This window comes from Podarcis bocagei (genome assembly GCF_964188305.1).
Source record: "Podarcis bocagei genome assembly, chromosome: 5".
Lineage (NCBI taxonomy): Eukaryota > Metazoa > Chordata > Lepidosauria > Squamata > Lacertidae > Podarcis > Podarcis bocagei.
In genome coordinates this window covers 60364611-60384338 of record NC_138129.1, presented here as the reverse complement: position 1 = coordinate 60384338, position 19728 = coordinate 60364611, and the positions used below count along the sequence as shown (strand labels likewise).

The 19728-nt window shown below is 40.6% G+C and overlaps 1 protein-coding gene across 2 annotated transcripts in view; it reads left to right on the top strand.

Annotated features, from left to right (window-relative positions):
• The window catches only part of USP24 (ubiquitin specific peptidase 24), a 72550-nt gene that overhangs the window by 31489 nt on the left and 21333 nt on the right, over nt 1-19728 (top strand). For both annotated transcript variants that reach the window (XM_081196879.1, XM_081196880.1), the window contains exons 21-43: nt 661-801; nt 1706-1759; nt 2371-2486; nt 4368-4434; nt 5877-5987; nt 6543-6641; nt 6717-6887; nt 7641-7726; nt 7862-7955; nt 9001-9156; nt 10430-10527; nt 11669-11764; nt 11882-12110; nt 12335-12494; nt 12652-12807; nt 13084-13154; nt 13672-13832; nt 14616-14677; nt 15498-15689; nt 16474-16591; nt 17548-17692; nt 17934-18053; nt 19100-19225. In XM_081196879.1, the coding sequence (XP_081053005.1) occupies nt 661-801; nt 1706-1759; nt 2371-2486; nt 4368-4434; nt 5877-5987; nt 6543-6641; nt 6717-6887; nt 7641-7726; nt 7862-7955; nt 9001-9156; nt 10430-10527; nt 11669-11764; nt 11882-12110; nt 12335-12494; nt 12652-12807; nt 13084-13154; nt 13672-13832; nt 14616-14677; nt 15498-15689; nt 16474-16591; nt 17548-17692; nt 17934-18053; nt 19100-19225 (2829 nt within the window). The remainder of the gene's footprint in view (nt 1-660; nt 802-1705; nt 1760-2370; nt 2487-4367; nt 4435-5876; nt 5988-6542; nt 6642-6716; nt 6888-7640; nt 7727-7861; nt 7956-9000; nt 9157-10429; nt 10528-11668; nt 11765-11881; nt 12111-12334; nt 12495-12651; nt 12808-13083; nt 13155-13671; nt 13833-14615; nt 14678-15497; nt 15690-16473; nt 16592-17547; nt 17693-17933; nt 18054-19099; nt 19226-19728) is intronic.

Genomic DNA, 19728 nt, shown 5'->3' with positions numbered 1-19728 from the left:
TATAAACTTGTTCCAGTGCAGTTCATAGGTCACAGCTGGCAAGTTTATTTGGAAAATAGTGTGTGCTATAAAATAGTGACCATTGGGAAGTGGCAGTTAGAATGTGGCTCTTCAAAGCTATAGTTACGGATTTTCCCTGACATTACTGGGATTTCAAAGGCGGAATTGATATCCAGGGGAATTTCTGAAAGGCAGCACTTTGTCCTGGATCTTAGGCAAGTCAATTTTTAAAAAATCGTGTTTTTTCCCCTAACAAAAGCTCAACAATTTTGGGGGTTCCTTTAAATAATCTCAACAATTTTGGGGTGCCCTGGTTTTTACTTTTTGAAATATGACAACCCTACTATAGTACATTAATTTGTCCTAAGTCAAGATTAGCTTTAGGGCTCAGATCACTTTTCTTTAACTTACTCATATGAAACAATCCATGAGCACAGTTAAATTCTTTGCTTTTACGTGCTTGGGAGGGAGGGGATTTTTCTAGGATTAACCAACATAATTAGAGGAGTCCTTATTTGTACTCATATTACTATTACTTGTTATTAATAATAGTATCTTCAGTTTGTGATAGGATAAAGCTCTGCAACATGTGAAATATTTCAATAGTGTACTCTGATCTGGGTGCTAACAATCTTAGTCTCTCTCTCTTATTTTGTCTAGCATGTAGAAAAACTGGAATTAATAGGAATGGATTTTATTTGGAAGATCGCAATGGAGTCACCTGATGAAGAAATAGCAAATGAAGCTATTCAGCTAATAATAAACTATAGTTACATCAATCTAAATCCAAGACTAAAGAAGGTAACAACTCTGAATTGTTTTGGTGGCTGTACTTGTCCCAGAAGATGAGATGTAGGCTGCCTTCAGACGATCCTAACCCAGCGTTCGGTATCTGTGTTAAAAGAACACGTGAGAGTAGGCAGCAAAGACTAACCTGGTAGCTCCATGTGGGCACCCCATCCTCATTGCTGTCTCCATGACTTGGAGGGATAGCTGCTTCTGCAGTGGAGAGCCTGCTCTATTTATGCGGGTTCCTCATGTGATTTTCAAGGATTCTAAATCCTTGCCAAAATGAGTTGAGCAGGCTCTCTACTGCAGAAGAAGTTATTCCTCCAGCTCAAGGAGGGTGACAAGGCTGGGGAGTCAGAGGTTGTGTCCCTGTCCTCACTCTTCCACCTTGCATGTTGTTGTAAACAAATGTAGAATGCCTCAGTATTGCCCCTGAAATGTGCAATCCCACCTCTTCCTTTGCGTGCCCGGAGAAAAGAGATTAGTAGCTTCCACTTGTTGACAGTTGATAGTTTGCTGCATTTGTATGGAACTGCAAACTATTAGCTTGTCACTGATTTGAAGTTAACTTGTCACCGATTGAAGTTAAATTGTCACTGATTTGAAATTGAACTTCTTTCTCTGCATCTGCATGCTTCTTTGCACAGGAAGGAAGAGGGAAGGGGAAGAGATTGTGCGTGTGTGTGTGTGCGCTTACTGCTGTTCATTCATAATGGCAAGCCATGGTTTTGGTTGTCTGAATAGAGACATGGACCGTGTACGTTGTTGTATTACCAACACTCTTTCTCCTACCCGTGCTCATGCTTAAATTCAGTAATATGTGTATAGTAGCAGTTCTCTGTATGTACTCTTGCTCTCTCTGCATGTGTGTGAATTAATGTTTTTAATATAGTTTAACACTTTTCATTCTTTTCAGGATTCAGTGTCACTCCATAAGAAATTCATTGCAGATTGTTATACAAGATTAGAAGTAAGTGTCAATCTTTTTTAAAAAAAATGTCCCGTTCTATTTTTTCTTTCTTATATAATTGTAAAATAATTTCCAGCATTCCACCTTGTACTGTACAGAAAGCCCTTTCTCAACTGGAGTAATGGAGCAGCCACCATGCTGGGTTATATCCACTAATTATCTGGGGCAGCAGGGAACTGCATTGTAGACTTATGACCCTAGACAACTCCAGTTCTTTTCCTGTCCTTGCCTGGGACGCTGAACCTTCTCCCACCTTTGACCCAAGTAGAGTTATTCTTTTTTTGGAATTGTATTTTCCATCTCTCTCTTGCCATGGTTGGAACTGGAGCCAGGAGCCTAGAGTCAGAGATCTTTTACCGGTTTACTTGCCTTGGGTGTAACCCTCAAACATCTTAACTAGATAGAGTATTTACAGGGAGTAGCCAGTGCTCGTTTCTTGAATATCATTAAAATGAAGGTTTGTAGAGATGTCTGCCTGTTATGCCTTGGCGCTAGCAAATTACTTTGCAGATAAAAGGCAAAGTTTAGGTTCTCAGTGCTGAAGAAGTTGCCGCACCATTACGTGGCCTTCCTTGTAATCCAGAAATAGCATGATGTTTCTTTCATTCTAGGCAGCCAGTTCAGCACTTGGTGGTCCAACGCTGACACATGCTGTCACAAGAGCTACCAAAATGCTAACAGCAACTGCAATGCCTACTGTGGCAACATCGGTACAGTCTCCGTACAGGTAAGGTTTTGGTTTAGGAATAGATAAATATGATCTATGTTGGTTTGTTCTAGATAACCCTGATTTAGAGGACTGGGAATGTGCTGAAGGCTCACACCTTCCTTCAGTTTCAAGTTTTCTGTAACCATGCCTTGCTAAGGTGTGCAAAACCATGGTATGAAATCCTCTTTAAACCATGCTAATGTGGTTAGCTGTAACCACAGTTTGCCCAACTTGCTTGTATTAAAAGAAAGCTCAGTAATGAGGAGTGTCATATCTCACATTCCTGATCCACTAAACTTTAGAATGTTACATCTGAACCAGGTATTCTTGTGTGTGTGTGAAATGGGTATGGGCCAAAGAAACTACCGAAATTAGAACTGGCACCCACAGCTTCATCATACATAAACACTTTACAAAGGATAGGTTTATTCAATGTATTTGTCCCCACAAATGAATGTTTCTGGGATTTGTTTGTTTGTTTTTGGTTTTTGTTTTTTTAAATACCTTGCAAAGGATTCACTGCAGAAGGTAGTTGCCAGAAGGGTGGTGCAAGTCTCTGGTTACAAAAAGAAGTGTTGAGTAAACACTTTTTTAAGGTTTACTCAACTTATGCTGGCCTGTGATGAGAAGGAAAATAATACAACACAGCACAATATAATATACCCTATGTTCACCTTTTGGAAAATCAAGTGGTGCTCTGTTCCAGTTCCAAAAAAGAAGTGTTGTTCCTGTATTAAGCAAGTGTAGTAATCGTGGAACAAATAATGTGCACTTCCATTAAATTGATTTGGACAGCTGCTTAAAGAAGATCAAAGTTGGTACTAGTAGTATTTCTCAGGGAATGTACAACAGCATAGTAGTCATTTATGCAAGTGGGAGAAGTCTACAGTGAGGCTGCAGTTTACCAGCAACAGCACTGTAAAAATCTTAAATCTAAATGTTTTCTGTTGCTGATATGGCTTCTGTGATCCTTTTTCTACTGCTGTTTGGTCTCATCTGTATTTTTATTTGTAAGCTTCCTTGAGTTTACTGTTACCATGGAAAGGTGTGAGATATCGATACATTAATTAAATAAATGGAAAGATGAATTGCCCAGGAATACAGCCAAGTGCAGAAGCTGGTGCTATTTCCCTAAAGCACTGACCACGTTCCCCCTGGCCCTGAGGGGAAGGAGGGCAAATTGGAGGTATAAAATAGCATCAAAAACTGCAATAATCTGCAGCGCTGTCTTGCTATTGGCTCTTCTCTCACACCTTCTTCACCGCTAACATTTCTTAAAAATGTATGTTGTACCTCACTTTTTAAGCCTTTTTCAGGTGAAATAATAAAGTGTGTTGCCAGGTTTATCTTGAATTATGTGAGCCCCAAATAACAAAAGTTTAGGAAAAACTGGACTGAGTTTACTACTTATACTCCTCCATTCTTTTCTTTCGCTAGGCAACTAGGGTTGGAAGTATGTGTTAAGGATGATTTTTTTTCTCCTTGCTGCCACCGCCACCGGTACTTCATCACTAATCTGTGGTTACTTGGAATGCATAATATGATATGACCCAGTTCAGGAATTTCTCTGGCTCTGCTTCACTTCATTGTGTAATGTGGAGCAGGTACAGCAAAACAGTGTGAAGACATCACATCACACTTCCTCTTTTTTAAATCAAATGTTACTGAGGTGATGGTGGGGAGGAGTGAATAAATCTAACTCCTTGACTGTTGCCACCTTGAAACTTAGTTCCAGCTTCTGCATACTCCTTGATAGTGAGAAATTTGTTTGGGGCACCTATCAGATAGCGGCCACAGGGCATAGTGTTGGTGGCTTTTGTCAGGCTGGTAGGTATTTTGAAGGAGCTCAACTGAGGTCTCACCCAACTGTCTCCCATTTATTTTGATTGCAATCTCCAGGTCAACGAAGCTTGTAATAATTGAGAGACTGCTGCTATTGGCAGAACGCTACGTCATCACTATAGAGGTAAAAAAAAAAAGTCTTTGTCATTTTGGTACCCATTTCCCTTTAGTTTGAGTAGCCCAGTAAGTGCAATGCTAAGTTTAGGCTTCAAGTTCTATTGTTATTGTTCTTATTTATTGAATTTATATACCGCTCTATCTTCTTCTTCTTTTGGCGATCACTCGTACCCAAGTAAGATTGCCATCCATAAACATGGTTTTAACAATGAGTCCGTGAGTGACTGTGGAGGCCAATTCTGGACCCACACATCCTTCCACAGTGGGGACATTGGTTCCCAGGTGGGAGTTGATCATAGTGTGGATTTGCCAAGCGTGCCTTCCTCTTAGCAAGTTTCTCCCTTGCATCCTGAGTTTGGGGGTCTTCAAAGTCCATGACACCTTTGGTAAATGCTGTTCTCCAACTGGAGCGCTTGCAGGCCAGTGTTTCCCAGTTGTCGGTGTTTATACTACATTTTTTAAGATTTGCCTTGAGACCCGAAGATCTCAAGGTGGTTTACAAAATAAAATCAAAATATAAAACCACAAAATACATAATCAAAATAAAAACAACAACCCAATAACACACACATCCCACTGTAGACTCATTGTTTAAGCAAGCAAGTTTCTATTAACTTTGGGCCGCATCAGAGAGTGAGGAGGATGAGAACCAACACAGAACTGGATTGAAAAGGCTACAGTTTTATTAGTGGTGGCTACTTTTGTATTTGGCTGAACTGTGGCAGGGCAAGTGATCTAGTGAACTGGTCCTGGAGCCCCAGTCTCTCAAGCTTTGGGAAGAAATTTATACCTTGGAAGGTGACTAAGAAGTCCTAATAATAACTACAACTACTACTACTACAACCCCTCAACAGCCCACTGCAACAACAGTAGCATGCAGTGATCGGATCCTGCTCCTTGATCATGGCCCTGCTTGCTACCCAAGTGAATGAGAACACTGAGCTTTACCCGAAATTGGGTCTCCTTTGAATGACCTAGGAGCAGGCTGGAGAGAAGATCTCCATTCTGGACCACCGCAACCCTCTCCACCCACAGGCCATGTGGCACCAAGCTGACTCGATGAGGGACAAGACCCATGAACAGTGCAGTGGCAAAGGCATGGACTTGGAGCTGCATGGCCTCTACACTGACAGGCAGGGGCTCTTCATGATTTCATAGCAGGAGCATTCCCAGCCCCAGCTGGAGCTTCTGGGAATTAAACCAGAGACCTTCTGCAAACAAAGCAGATGTTCTGCCACTGAGTCCCAGCCAGCATGGGCAGCGATGATGATGTCCAAAATATCTGGAGCACACCAGGTTGGGGAAGGCTTTGCCGTATAATGGATGGATCATTGTGACAGCTAAAACACAGATAAAAATGTTCAGTTGATCAGCTTACGCCAGTTTACATTTTAAATTGTTCCTTGATCATTTGTGTCAAAGGTCACTTTTACCACTTTCTTTCCATAGGACCTTTACTCCGTTCCACGTACTATTCTACCTCACGGTGCCTCCTTTCATGGACATCTTTTAACACTTAATGTTATGTATGAATCTACCAAAGATACCTTTACAGTAGAGGTATGCTCTTGCAATTTTATTGCATTTTAAAATACTCAAATTTAAGGTGTGAAAATTCTCAGCAAAAAGGGAGTTGGGTGCTGATGCAAAGCAGGGGTCATCAAACTTTTTCAGCAGGGGACCGGTCCACTGTCCCTCAGACCTTGTGGGGAGCCGGACTTCATTTTTTGAAGAAAAAAAAATGAACGAAATCCTATGCCCCACAAATAACCCAGAGATGCATTTTAAATAAAAGGACACATTCTACTCATGTAAAAACACTCTGATTCCCGGACCATCCGCTGGCCAGATTTAGTAGGTGATTGGGCCGAATCCAGGCCCCGGGCCTTAGTTTGCCTACCCATGATACAAAGAATATAATAGCATTGGGATGTGCTAAATAATATGTTTTGAGTGTGTTATATATAATGGCAAGTGTATGCTGAGTAAATTAGGATTGCAGGATAATGTGGAAAAGTTTCATGCGCTTGTCCCTTATGGGTCACTGGTTTCTATCTGATAATACTTCCTAAAACTGAGAACATGAATGAACTAACTTCCACTTCATTTTTGCAGGCTCATAGCAATGAGATCATAGGGAGTGTCAGATGGAAGATAGCAAAGCTGTTGAATGCTCCTGTGGAAAACATACAGATATTTGCAAATGACAGCTTGGTATGTTAGGATGATTTTATCAATATTCTAGATGTGTACGGTTTGCAGAAGCTAAGAAAAGATATTGTATTTCAGCTAACAGTGAATAAAGATCAAAAGCTACTTCACCAGTTGGGCTTTTCTGAAGAACAAGCACTTACAGTAAAGACATCAGGAAGTGGAACCCCATCAGCAAGCTCTGCTGATTCCTCCACTAGCTCCAGCAACAGTAGTAATGTCTTCAGTTCATCATATGCAATGGAACAGGTACAACATGGGGGGGATAAATATAGATTTCACGCACACAAAGACACTTTTTCATTAATTAAGTTGGTTTCATTTCACTTTAAAAAAATGCTTTCCAGTATCTTCCATTTCTCTGTACTCTGCATTGGTCATTCGTGATTCAAATCTTTATAAAATTAGTTTGTCAGAATTTGAAAATCAGTTGGAAAGACTGAAGTAAGCTAGTGCTACATGCAGTTACTTATACTGATCCTGCACTTTTTCCCAGTTGAATTGAGATGCTTGATAAATCCAGCAGGAACTGCTAGCACACCTTTCTCATCTGATTTTGATGAACGCAGGATTTCAGTGATCATTTCAGAAATGAATGCATCTGAATTGTTTGAAGTAGTTCTAACTGTAAGCAGAAATGGAAAACGTAGAAAGCATCCTCCCTGCTGCTGTTCATTATATTTGATGACACAGTTTAGAACTCCAAGGTCTAATGTTTTGGTTCACTCTGTACATAAAAGTTAAAAGTATTGGAAATGTGAAGCTGTGGTTTCTTTGGCAGAATTTCAGATCAACACTGCAGTGGTGTGTGTGTGGGGGGGGGTATGGGTGTGTGTGTGAAGGGGGGGTGAAGAAGGATACAGGATTCAGTGCCTTGTGTTGGCAAGTAGCTGACATCCCTAGGCCAGGTTTTAAATTTATATCACTCAATTTTTAAAAATTGAGAACCCTAACAAATTGCTTAAGAAATAGGGAAGTTAATTGTGTGTTCTTAATCCTCAGGAAAAATCCCTCCCTGGAGTGGTAATGGCTCTTGTGTGTAATGTGTTTGACATGCTGTACCAGCTTGCGAACCTAGAAGAGCCAAGGTAAGTAGTGTTATTGAAGACACTGTAGAAATACTGTGGCTGCAAAAATAAATAAATTTTGGAAGCATTTACAAGCAAGCATAGTGTCCAGCCCAGCAGAAATTGAGTACGTTATATGTCTCTTGTATTCTTTAGGATTACTTTGAGAGTACGGAGGCTTCTTTTGCTGATTCCTACTGACCCAGCTATTCAGGAAGCTCTTGATCAGCTAGATTCTCTTGGACGAAAGGTATATATATTTTTTTGTTAACTACACAATCATAGTCTAGTTTTACTGATTGAGCTTGGGATTGAAAGGAATGGAGAAAGAAATAGGGCGTTAAATTGTAGGCATTATAAAATGCTGGGGAAATGCTAGCCATTGTGGAGCAAGAATTGAACCATCGCTGGCTAAATTAATTTTATTTCTCTTATTATTAATGATGTGTTGCTTTGGCGGGGGGTGGGATTCCTTTGCTTAGCACACATTACTTTCCTTCTAGGGATTCAGATAGCATGGCTAATGTGCTTATCGCCACTGGGGCAGGAAAAATGCCATGTTAGCACAGCCGTGTATTAGCTTGCTAGCTTCATCTGTAAAGTTGGCACAGAATCTATTACTCGAAAAGTTCCTAAGCCGCAGACCCATTTAACATTCACCCTTAAGGATGGCTGGCCTAGCTACCTATATAGGATAGTAGCAAATAGTCATTGGGTCCTAAACATGCTTCATAGAAGTTAGCAAACTACGTTAAAATTAATCTGGCATTCACAAAACATGTCTCTCCCATATCTCTCGCGCTGCAACCTTCCAACAGTTTTACTTCACCCCCAAAGGCACACTCCTCCATTGTCTCCCAAGACAGATGGATGCCAGCTATTAAAAAATAATAATGCAAATTACAAAAAATACTAATTAAAGAGAAATGGTATTTACACTGGGGTGCATCGAAAAGGAAGGGTGTGGCATAAACTTTGTAAAAATCTACAGATTGTATTTTATAGTTCTTTATGGTATTGGATAGGGATGGGGAATCTGTGGCACTCCAAACGTCAAATTTCCATCAGCCTGAGTCGGCTGCACCAGTAGTCAGGGATGGACTTTTAATCCAACGATATTGAGAGGGCCATGAGTCCTCTGTCCCTGGTATAGAGTATAGCAAAAGGTGCTTGCAAGAGATTTTATTACTTTTAGGAAGTTCAGGACTCCAAAGACTAGCTGTCATGGCTATATAACCATGTTATATCAGAACTGCCTTCTTATTTGTATTATTCTATGCTTATTCTTTTCTCAGAAAACATTACTCTCTGAATCAAACTCCCAGTCTTCAAAGTCACCTTCTTTGTCTACAAAGCATCAACACCAGCCTAGTGCTACTTCAATACTTGAAAGTCTTTTCAAGTCTTTTGCCCCAGGAATGTCTACTTTTAGAGTACTTTACAATCTTGAGGTAAGAGTAAATTGGCATGGAAGTGTGGGGTAGGGTCAAATATCAATTCTTTTGTTTTGCATGTAGAAGACCCCGTGTTCAGTTCCTGGCATCTCCAGGTAGAGTTGGGAAAGTTTTCTGTATGAAACTTAGCCGCCAGTCAGCGACCTGGTTTATACCATAATACTAACATGTGACTTAGGCAAGTATCAACAAACTCGGAGGAGGAGAGAGAAAAGGCAGTCTGTGAACCCAATGGTTTGTTGAGGCTCATCCATTTAATGCCAAACTATAGTTTAGTGCTTGGGTCCTCAAATATTTTGAGTTCTGAGGCACATCTGGAAAACAAAAAAAATATAAAGGATGCCACAATATATCAATTCACAGAAGAAAAATGGGGTGATGCCAACACACACAAAACAAAGCTGGCAAAAGAAACATGCAAAACCCTCCATCCCCCCAAAGGGGAAAAGACAAGTACCGTATTTTTCGCTCTATAGGACGCACCCGACCATAGGACACACCTTGTTTTAGAGGTCTGCGCTTCGGAGGCTTCACGTTGCTGTCGCTAAAGCCAAGGAGCCTGCATTCGCCCCATAGGACGCACACACATTTCCCCTTAATTTTTGGAGGGGAAAAAGTGTGTCCTATAGAGCAAAAAATATGGTAATAAAAAGCAGCCCAGACTAACAAAAAAACAAAAAACACCTGCAGCCGCATGCCAACATGCAGAATACACACAGTGCTAGCAAACAAAAAGGAGTCATTGAATTCTCTTAAGATGAAACTCTGCTGTAGTGACACTGTGTTTCCAGTTGTCCACAGTTGGGATATTTTTGCATGGTTTCCATAGTAGTGATCCTGCTCTCTTGCAACTACCTAAACATCTGTTTACCAGGTCGCATGGCACTCCCTCACCACCTTGTAGTTCCTTATCTTCCATTCTTTTCACATACTATGTAAATATACCATACCTTCTCTCTTGAAATGACAGGGATTGTCATGGGCCTTGAAACACACTTCGTGAAAGCTTTGTTAGTATTCAAGGACCTCTGACTGTGTTAATGTTCTTAATTATATGACAGGTGTTGATAAAAGAATTAATTAACATTATTGAAAGGTCTCATTGAATTCAGATGACCAAGTGCCGTAGGATGGTGAGTTAATTCTGAGTAGCAGTGTTAGAGTGTAATATGAACTCTTGACCAGCTGAGCATACTTTGGGTGAGAGAGGGGCTTAGTGTATTGCTCCATTGAAACTCTGCCACTTACCTAAAGTCTGAATATTTTTCAGGTCCTGAGTTCCAAGCTAATGCCTACAGCGGATGATGAAATGGCAAGAAATTGTGCCAAATCTTTCTGTGAAAATTTTCTCAGAGCAGGTGGCTTGAGGTTAGTTGAAAGAAATACTCTGAAGTGGAACCTTCCAGCTGTGCAAGAACTAGCCTTTAAGCATTCTCAACTCAGTATACATTTAATACTCGTATCTGTAAATGGTGCTCTCAATAGTAGTATTCGAGCAGCTATTCCAAATACCATGGGGACAGCATAAATTACACTAGGTAGTTTGCCTTCTTTGTGTGTATGATGTTGAATAAATTGCAGCAAGGGTTTTTTCCTGTTACCTTTCCACTTCCATAAGCCTTTCTTCGCACATCCTACACAAAGAGGTGCCAAAACTGCAGCGGAACCTGGATATCCTTGCTTTTTCAATACTGCTTTCAGTGGTTGGTGCTGTCCTCCCAAAATCTGTTTGCAGAAAATGCTTTGTCAAAGAGGATAACAGATAGTACTATGCCATTGACCATTGAATCTGCACTTAACTTTGAATGGGAGTAGATAGTTTGAGGCACTGAGATGGCATTAACTATGCCCTACTGATAAAGTCATAATAAATTTAAATAGTTGATTAGAATTTAAAAAGAATAAGCTGGAGGTTGTAAGTATTAAATGTCATCTCTTAGCATATTTGCAGTTCAGTACTTGACCAGCAAATGAGAGTTGCTTATATTTCTAGTCTCCAGTGGTTGTGTGCTTAGAATCATAGAATGGTAGAGGTGGAAGGGACCCTGAGGATCATCTAGTCCAAACCCCTGCAATGCAGCTGTTCCATACAGGGATTGAACCTGCAGCCTTGGCATTATCAGCACCATGCTCTAACCAACTGAGCCATAACATGCCAACAGAAGAGTATGCCTTTGGACCACAGAAAGCAAGGAAGTGACAGGTGCTGCCATTATTGTGATGGCACAGTCATTGGATCAGTGTCCAGAACATTGTGGAGTGCAGAAAAAAGTTGATTTACATCAGAGCCCTTGCTTTCCCCCGTTTCACCTGTTGATAGTCAGAATTTGGTGGAGCCTATCAACTGGCCCCCGGATTTAGTGATAGTGTTAGTGAGGCTGCTTTGTTTTAAGTGATTAACACATTATATTAATCCTCATCAATACAGGGAAATATTTTCAACCAACAGACTTCTACATGTGTTATATGTTTCTTGTCTTAATTAAAAATCTCTAAATTTATTTTCCAGTTTGGTGGTGAATGTTATGCAGAGAGACTCCATCCCATCAGAAGTGGATTATGAAACAAGACAGGGAGTTTATTCAATCTGTCTGCAGCTGGCAAGGTATGTGATTGATTTTTCAACAGTAGATATGCATGACCCTAATCTGCTCAGTGTTTCATCTTCCTAAGGTACATAGTGCCTTCACTGTTCAAAACAGCACAATTTTTTTATGTTTAGGTTTTTGCTTGTTGGGCAAACCATGCCTACCTTTCTTGATGACGATATTGTTAAACATGGAGTGGAAACACTATCGTCACGCCCATTCCGTAATGTGAGCCGGCAGACTACCAGGCAGATGTCAATGTGTGGAACCCCAGAGAAGTCCTCTTATCGCCAGCTATCTGTGTCAGACAGGTCCTCTATCAGAGTGGAGGAGATCATTCCTGCTGCACGGGTTGCAATCCAAGTAAGTAGGTCTAATGTGGTAGCAGTAGCCCTGCTAAAGGCAGAGCTCAAACATCCCCTCTGCAGAATTTTAGTACCTTTTTTAAAAAATGCTACACTTCCAGAAAACCAGAGTTTTTCTCCTGTTTCCAACTATGTTCCTTGGATTTGGTGTCACGTGTAAGTGCTTTTCTGGCCTAACACATTGGTATCTTGAACAAGAATTCTTTTTTTTTTTTTCCCCAGACAATGGAAGCAAATGACTTCACTTCCACAGTTGCTTGTTTTATGCGACTCTCATGGGCGGCGGCTGCAGGGCGGCTTGACCTGGTGGGAAGCAGTCAGCCGATCAAAGAAAGCAACACGCTGTTCCCTGTTGGCATTCGTAACCGTCTTAGCAGCTCAGGTACACCGCTGACTTAACAGAATTGAAACAGCTGAGATTGGGCAATGACCTCAGCTCTGTGTTGCTCATAAGACTTTATCACAACTGTAGCTATTCATTCCTAACTTGAGAGATCTACACTTCTTTTAATCTTTTGTCACTTGTTAACATATTGCAGGAAGCAATTGCAGTTCAGGGAGTGAAGGAGAACCAACAGCTCTACATGCTGGGATCTGTGTGAGGCAGCATTCTGTATCCACCAAAGATGCACTGATTGCAGGAGAGGCCTTGTCTCTCTTAGTTACATGCCTACAGCTCCGCAGTCAGCAGCTAGGTAGGTTTGAGAGAAGTGGATGAAGCTTTTCTGTTGTTTCCTGACCCTACATACAATTGAGCCACAAAGACCCAGTCCCAATTTGTTACCATCCAACTCTGTTTTTACTTTCTCTCAACCTCTGCTTATATCTGGCACCCACATTTTACTGTAACGCCATATAACGCTAATGATTCTATTAGATTTTCCCAATGATATTTTAATACTAGGAGTATTAAGTACTATAGTGCTTTCTCACGAAACAAATTGTGACAATCCACATTGTGTTTTTCTTAGGATCTTTTTACAACCTCCCTTGTGTTGCTGACTTTATCATAGACATACTACTTGGCTCGCCAAGTGCAGAGGTAAGGTGCTTGCATTTATATTCAGAGCAGTTCTCTTGCATGCTCTGCCCTGTAGCATGGACCAAGTGTTCATGCCAGTGGCAGCTGAAAAAACATTTGCTACAGATGAAGTTACTTAGGATATGCCACTGACTTTCAAGCAAGCAAGTTCCTAGGATGAGAAAGCTGTGTTCTTTAGAGGACCAGACTTCTGGGAATTAAATTAACTGCAAGCATTTTTTATCATACTTTATACAGATGTGCCAGTTTAAAACTGAAACTAAGATTTGCCTCAAAAGCAGCAATGGATTGATGACATTTTTTCCTGCCTCAAGTGAGCAATTGGAGGACGACAACCACTTGGTGCTGCCCTAGTGCCCACTCGAGAAAGAGCCTGCATGGTCACTTCTGTTCCTTACATGCTTGTCTGTCTCAGCTAGCTTGGACAAATTACGATAGTAACTTGGGTGTTTTAAGAGTCTTCTAAGACAGTGGTATTAGGTTTTGTGATCTGACATGTGCTTCTGCCCTGTTCCAGATTCGTCGCGTGGCCTGTGACCAATTGTATACCCTCAGTCAGACAGACACATCAGCTCACCCTGATATACAAAAACCAAACCAATTTCTTTTGAGTGTCGTCCTTACCGCTCAGCTGCCGCTCTGGTCACCTACCAGCATCATGAGAGGCGTCAACCAGAGGCAAGTTGGAGGCATGTTTGTTCAATAGAGAATGTAAGAATTAAAAATAAGCATTTGTCTTAAATGCTTATTTAAGACAAGTGCAGTAAAACCTGTGAAACCGGGGGGGGGGGGAGTGCTAGAAGTGAACTGAGAAGTTAGGATTTCCCCTGTGGTTGCTTGAATAGGAATTGAATAGCCAGGAAGTTACTGAATCATACTGCAGCATTGAACCACAGTCTACCCAGTACAAAGAGAGGATAAGCATTTGGAGGCAGTAGCATCAGCCAGCATACTATGCTAACTTACTTTTAGATTTGTTGATCATAGTAAATGCACAAAAAACCAATAGTGCTGTGGGGGTTTTTTGTTCTGTTTAAAAATTACATACATGCCAATAACAAAATTTCAGTCTTCTTCCTGTTACCATTTGATTTTCAATAAGAACATAAGCATCCATGATGTTGAATGTGCAGCAATGTTTGCTTTAAAAGTTAAACATTAAATATGAACACCAAATCCCAGATCTGCTTTCAGAGAAGCGGATTTTAAGCTGATAGCATTTCAACATATTATTCTGGGATGAATGATGATCATCATTACAAACAATTCACTACTGTGAACTTAAAATAAAAGTAAACCTTTGTTTTATAGCATAGAATGTAAGTCAACATGTTGGCTAGGGCTGAATAAACATCTTGCATGTGTACATGGTACCTGGGAAAGTAAAGGTTTCTGTAAATATTTTGCATGCTTCTGAGATTCCCCCCCCTCCCAGTATTAATTTCCTGAATTTGCTTTTAGGCTTTTGTCCCAGTGTACAGAGTACTTTGACCTTAGATGCCAGTTATTGGACGATCTCACATGTAAGTAATAGGAATCAAAACTGCTTGAAACTTAATGTACCATAAGAAAATGTCCCTTATCCACATGGTAACCAGTGCCATCGAAGTTGAGTCAAGAATTAATATTGATTGCGCTTATGGAGAGAGAGAAATGTGTTTGTCTTGGATTCTTATCCTTCCTTCATTCTTTGTGTCCTTGTAGTTCTGTGCAGGACTGTATTTGCATGGGCCAAAAACTCTGTTTCAGAGGTCAAGTGAAAGATCATCTGCCTCTCTCATGAACTTTTTGCCTGGGTCTTCTCTTTAGTTTTAGTGTGCAGTCTAATTGTCTCAAATGATTAGTAGTTGACTCTGAGCACACAGGTGGGTAGCAGTACTACCCCAGCCAGATGGGCGGGGTATAAATAATAAATGTATTATTATTACCATTTCCTACCTTTTCAAGACCATAAGAAACTACACACTACAACTACCATAGCATTCAACTTTCTTGCGGATGGAAATAACATACAAGAGCCACTTTGGCTTTTTTCACATTGTTTTATAGAACTAGGAAAAGTGGCCAGGATAATGCTTGCATGTTCTTTGCCACTAGGGGATGTATGTAGGAGTATCAGCAAGTGATAGAAAGGCAAAAGAGCCAAAAAAAATGCTATTTGCCTTTATAATAACTTTTTTTTTTTAAAAAAAGGAATGTTTACCTGTGTCTTGACATTTCATTTCCAAAAAGTAATTCTGTGTTCATTTTAAGCTAAATGATATATTTTATATGAAACAAAATGTTAACCTAAGTTTGTCCATCTGTTCTGTAAGCTTAACCCATGTGGTTTTTCTTACCTAGCTTCAGAAATGGAACAGCTAAAGATTAGCCCAGCTGCTATGTTGGAGGATGAGATCACGTGGTTGGATAACTTTGAACCTACCCGTGCAGCTGAATGTGAAACCAGTGAAGCTGACAATGTGTTGTTGGCGGGACATTTGAGGCTCATTAAGACCCTCCTGTCACTTTGCGGAACAGAGAAGGAAATGCTAGGTAACTTGCTTTCAGTGCTTAGTTGTGTCATTACAATGTTAAACCTAGTGATTTCTTCCTCGCTGCTGAGATCGCTCAGGCTTCAGGTCACCAGAATTCCTAATTTGTCAGGTCAGGCTGCTTGCATCTGGTTGCCATGGGCAACAAGAGTTCTAATTTTCACAGTGGAAAGAGAATGGTTCTTCACCTCCTTTGTGGAGCAAGGTTTAAGCTTTCAGGCAAATAAGCAAATGCAGCAAATTTGGCAGTATGAACAACTATCTCTTAGGATAAGACCTGAGTGAGCAGAGGTTGTCTCACTTTCCTGCCTGCTTAGAACATACTTCAAATAGCAGTGGTCTTAAATGAAAATTATTTGCTGTTTTCCACATTTGATTCGTAGTGCTTTGGTCATAAACTAGACAATTAGAACAAAAATAACAGTTATCTGGGGTGCTAATAGCTATATGTGTAGCTTACAATAAAACAGGAACAACATGTGATGCCATTTGATAATGATTGCTTAGTTGTTTTAGTAAAGGGAGGGGAAACTTTGGTGGTGGTGCTCTTTAAATACAGTGAAAGCTGCTATAGTCCGGCTTGTGTTCCGCCAAGGTGAAGCTATCTGTTCTGACACTGGCAGCAGTTATCCAGTAAGACCTTTCTCAGCTCTGCTTCCTATGACCTGTTTAAGTGGAGATGATAGGAAAAGCATGGTCCCTCACTGGACACCTTTTTCTTGCATGATCATTTATTATAAATCATGTAACGGTCAACATTGAACATAGTGTTATTTCCTTTATAGGTTCATCTTTGATCAAACCATTATTAGATGACTTCCTCTTCCGAGCATCTAGGATTATTCTGAACAGCCATTCTCCAGCTGGCAGTGTGGCTGCCACTCAGCAAGACTTTCATCCAAAGTAAAGAGTGCATGAGGACTTTTGTTGTATTAAACAAAGAAGCACAGAGGGCTCGGATCTACCATCCTTGAATAGTCAATCAGCTTTGTGCAGAATGGAACAATTTCCTTTTTTAAAAAAAGACATTAAAGTAAACTTCATAAGCAGTGCTTGAGTGTGCCGAGAAATTAAATAACCGAGAATAAATGTGGTTCCTGAGAGAGGCTATTAAGAAACATATTGAAATACTACTCAATTATAAATCATCTATATTGCTCTCATGTCCTTTATTACATTTTTAGAACATGATGTTCCATATCTGTAGAGAATCACATTTCAGATTCTTGAAGATTATTAAGCAATGTTTTAAATGCTCTTCCAGAACTATTTATTTTTACTGTGCATAATTTGAATGGGTATAATCGGTCCATTACAAAATCCAAAGGGCTCAGTTGTTTTAAAAAGCAAAGCTCAATTCCTCTTTCAGAAGCAGAAAGGCATCTGAACAATTTATTGGACCATAGGGCTGGTGTAACTAACCCGTGCATTATCACAGTCCATAACTCCCTCAAAATGTTGAATGTCATACCCAGAAACAAAGAAATCGGGTTAACTGTTTTCGTAAATTTCTCTTATGGGTGTAACTTAGCCACTGAGCTTGGGATTTTATGCAGAAATCTAAGTACTTTTCTGCTTAAGTGTCATTTTATTTACATCCTGGAACCACCCTTTCTTTAGGAGGGAATGATAAGCACACAGACTTGTTTTATTCCTTGCCTTCCCCTGCAAAATAAATAACATCCACTGGTCCAGGAAATAAAAATGCCCTGAACGGTTTTAAAATTGGACTGCACAGATGGGCATTAAACTTTACTTGGATTCCCTTTGGCAACTATTGGAAGTAGGTCATTTGATATATCTTGCTAGTATGAAAACTGAATATGCAGCATGAACAAATTCTTTTTGCTCCCTTCTAGGTGCAGTACAGTGAATAGCCGATTAGCAGCATATGAAGTGCTGGTGATGCTGGCAGATAGCTCGCCTTCAAATCTACAGCTTATTACAAAAGAGCTGCTCTCTATGCATCACCAGCTTGATCCAGCTCTTTCCAAGGAATTTGATGTAAGTGCGTTGCTTCAATGGAAGTAATTTTTTTCACTCCAGCTATGTATATGTGAAACTAAGTGTCAGATCTTCAGAATGGATTAAATAATGAGAGTCATAGAATTGTAGCATTGGAAGGAACCATAATGAATACTTTCAGAAAGTCTCTTGGATATTCAGTTTTTCAAATAATTATATCCATTCATTCTTTAAAACTTCTTTGCTACAAATTTCTGCTCTCTGCCTCCCTATCTTCCAGTATCTCCCACCTGTAGACGGTCGATCCATTTCAGGATTTGTGGGGCTAAAAAATGGAGGTGCAACATGTTACATGAATGCAGTCTTCCAACAGCTCTATATGCAGCCAGGACTTCCCGAGGTAATCTTTATTTACTGTTCTTAAAGCAAATTCTTTTGGAATGCCTGTTAACTTCACACATATAGTATGGACTCTGGGAAGGAAGGAGTGCTGAATCATGAAAATGGGCCACAACTCTGAGGTAAATCCAAAACTACCTAGTTCAGAAATTACAAGGCTGAGAGTCATATGCAGTAAATGAGGGGATCTCTAACCTTGGTGGTGGGGTTTTGGCTCAGGCACATTTAGAAATCCAAAACTTTCTGGGACACCATAAAATGCCCATGTCACAGAATAAAAACTGTTGACGCTCACACAGGCAAAACACTTGTGTAGATGACAAAACAAACATGCAACACCCCCAGAAAAACACACACATCACAAAATAAACACAGTAAAAACCAGGCAAAACACGCATACCCCAGCAGTGACAAAAAGCATAACTTTGGAAATAATTAAAAGCAAGGAGAACACCCAGCCCCAAACAACAAAAGCAAATTGCACACAAACACAAGCACCTAAAACAAAACAACAGGAGAAGCACACACACAATTGGTCCATCATCCCCAAGCCTCCCAGACAGCAGCAGGATTCCTTTTCTTCTCTGAAAAGGTTTGGAGGCTAAACACAGAGCTGGAGCTTGCCTGCCCTCTTTCCCCTTCCTTTGAAGAATACCTCTGGGCCCAGCTGGGCCGTAGTTGGAGCACAGGGGCATTTGAAGCCCAGGCTCTTGCTCTGCTTTGCTTGGAGGACAGATACGGGAGCCTTGTGATCTCTCCTCCTTATTGTTCCTTTAAGGGGACAGAATGAATTCCAGTCCTTTGAGGTAGTGCAGTTTGGTGAGAAGCCTCTCAATGAGGCCAGCCATGTTGCCCTACTCTTCGTCCCTTCCATCTTCCTAACCAGTATGTTTGTTGAAGGTGGGAATAGCTAATAAGGAAGCTTTGGGTATGTTGAATATTAATATTAAATATCTTTGTTACTGCTCTTACCAACTCCTGACAAAATTGAACTGTTCCTCAGTGTGATGCATTTTCAGTAACTTTCCTTGTCAATTGTTTCCAAAGGCATTGCTTTCGATTGACGATGACATGGACAATCCTGATGACAATGTGTTCTATCAAGTTCAGTCACTCTTTGGTCACTTAATGGAGAGCAAGCTGCAGTATTACATACCTGAAAATTTCTGGAAGGTAATTCTCCCCACCCCCAATTTTAACATGTAGATTTCGGTCTAAACATACTGAAACGCAGCAATACTAAAAGGGCTCTTACCTGTTTGAATATACAGTCGTACCTTGATTTTCAAACAGCTTAGTTCTCAAATGTTTTGGCTCCCGAATGCCGCAAACCTGGAAGCGACGGTTCCAGTTTGCAAACTATTTTTGGAAGCTGAACGTCCAACAGGGCTTCCACAGCTTCTGATTGGCTGCAGGAGCTTCCTGCAGCCAATCAGAAGCCGTGCTTTGGTTTCCAAACGTTTTGGAAGTCGAATGGACTTCCAGAACTGATTCCGTTCGACTTCCAAGGTAGGACAGTAATATATAGTTCTCCCTATTGGTCACAATCCAGTGGTGCAGATCACTGGCATGTTCTCCTCTCCTTCCACTAGGAGGCAAGCTTTTTCCAGGGAACTAAGATGCATCTGCTATCCTTAAGAGTCTCAGTATCTTAAAGCAGTGACTCTATGGAATAC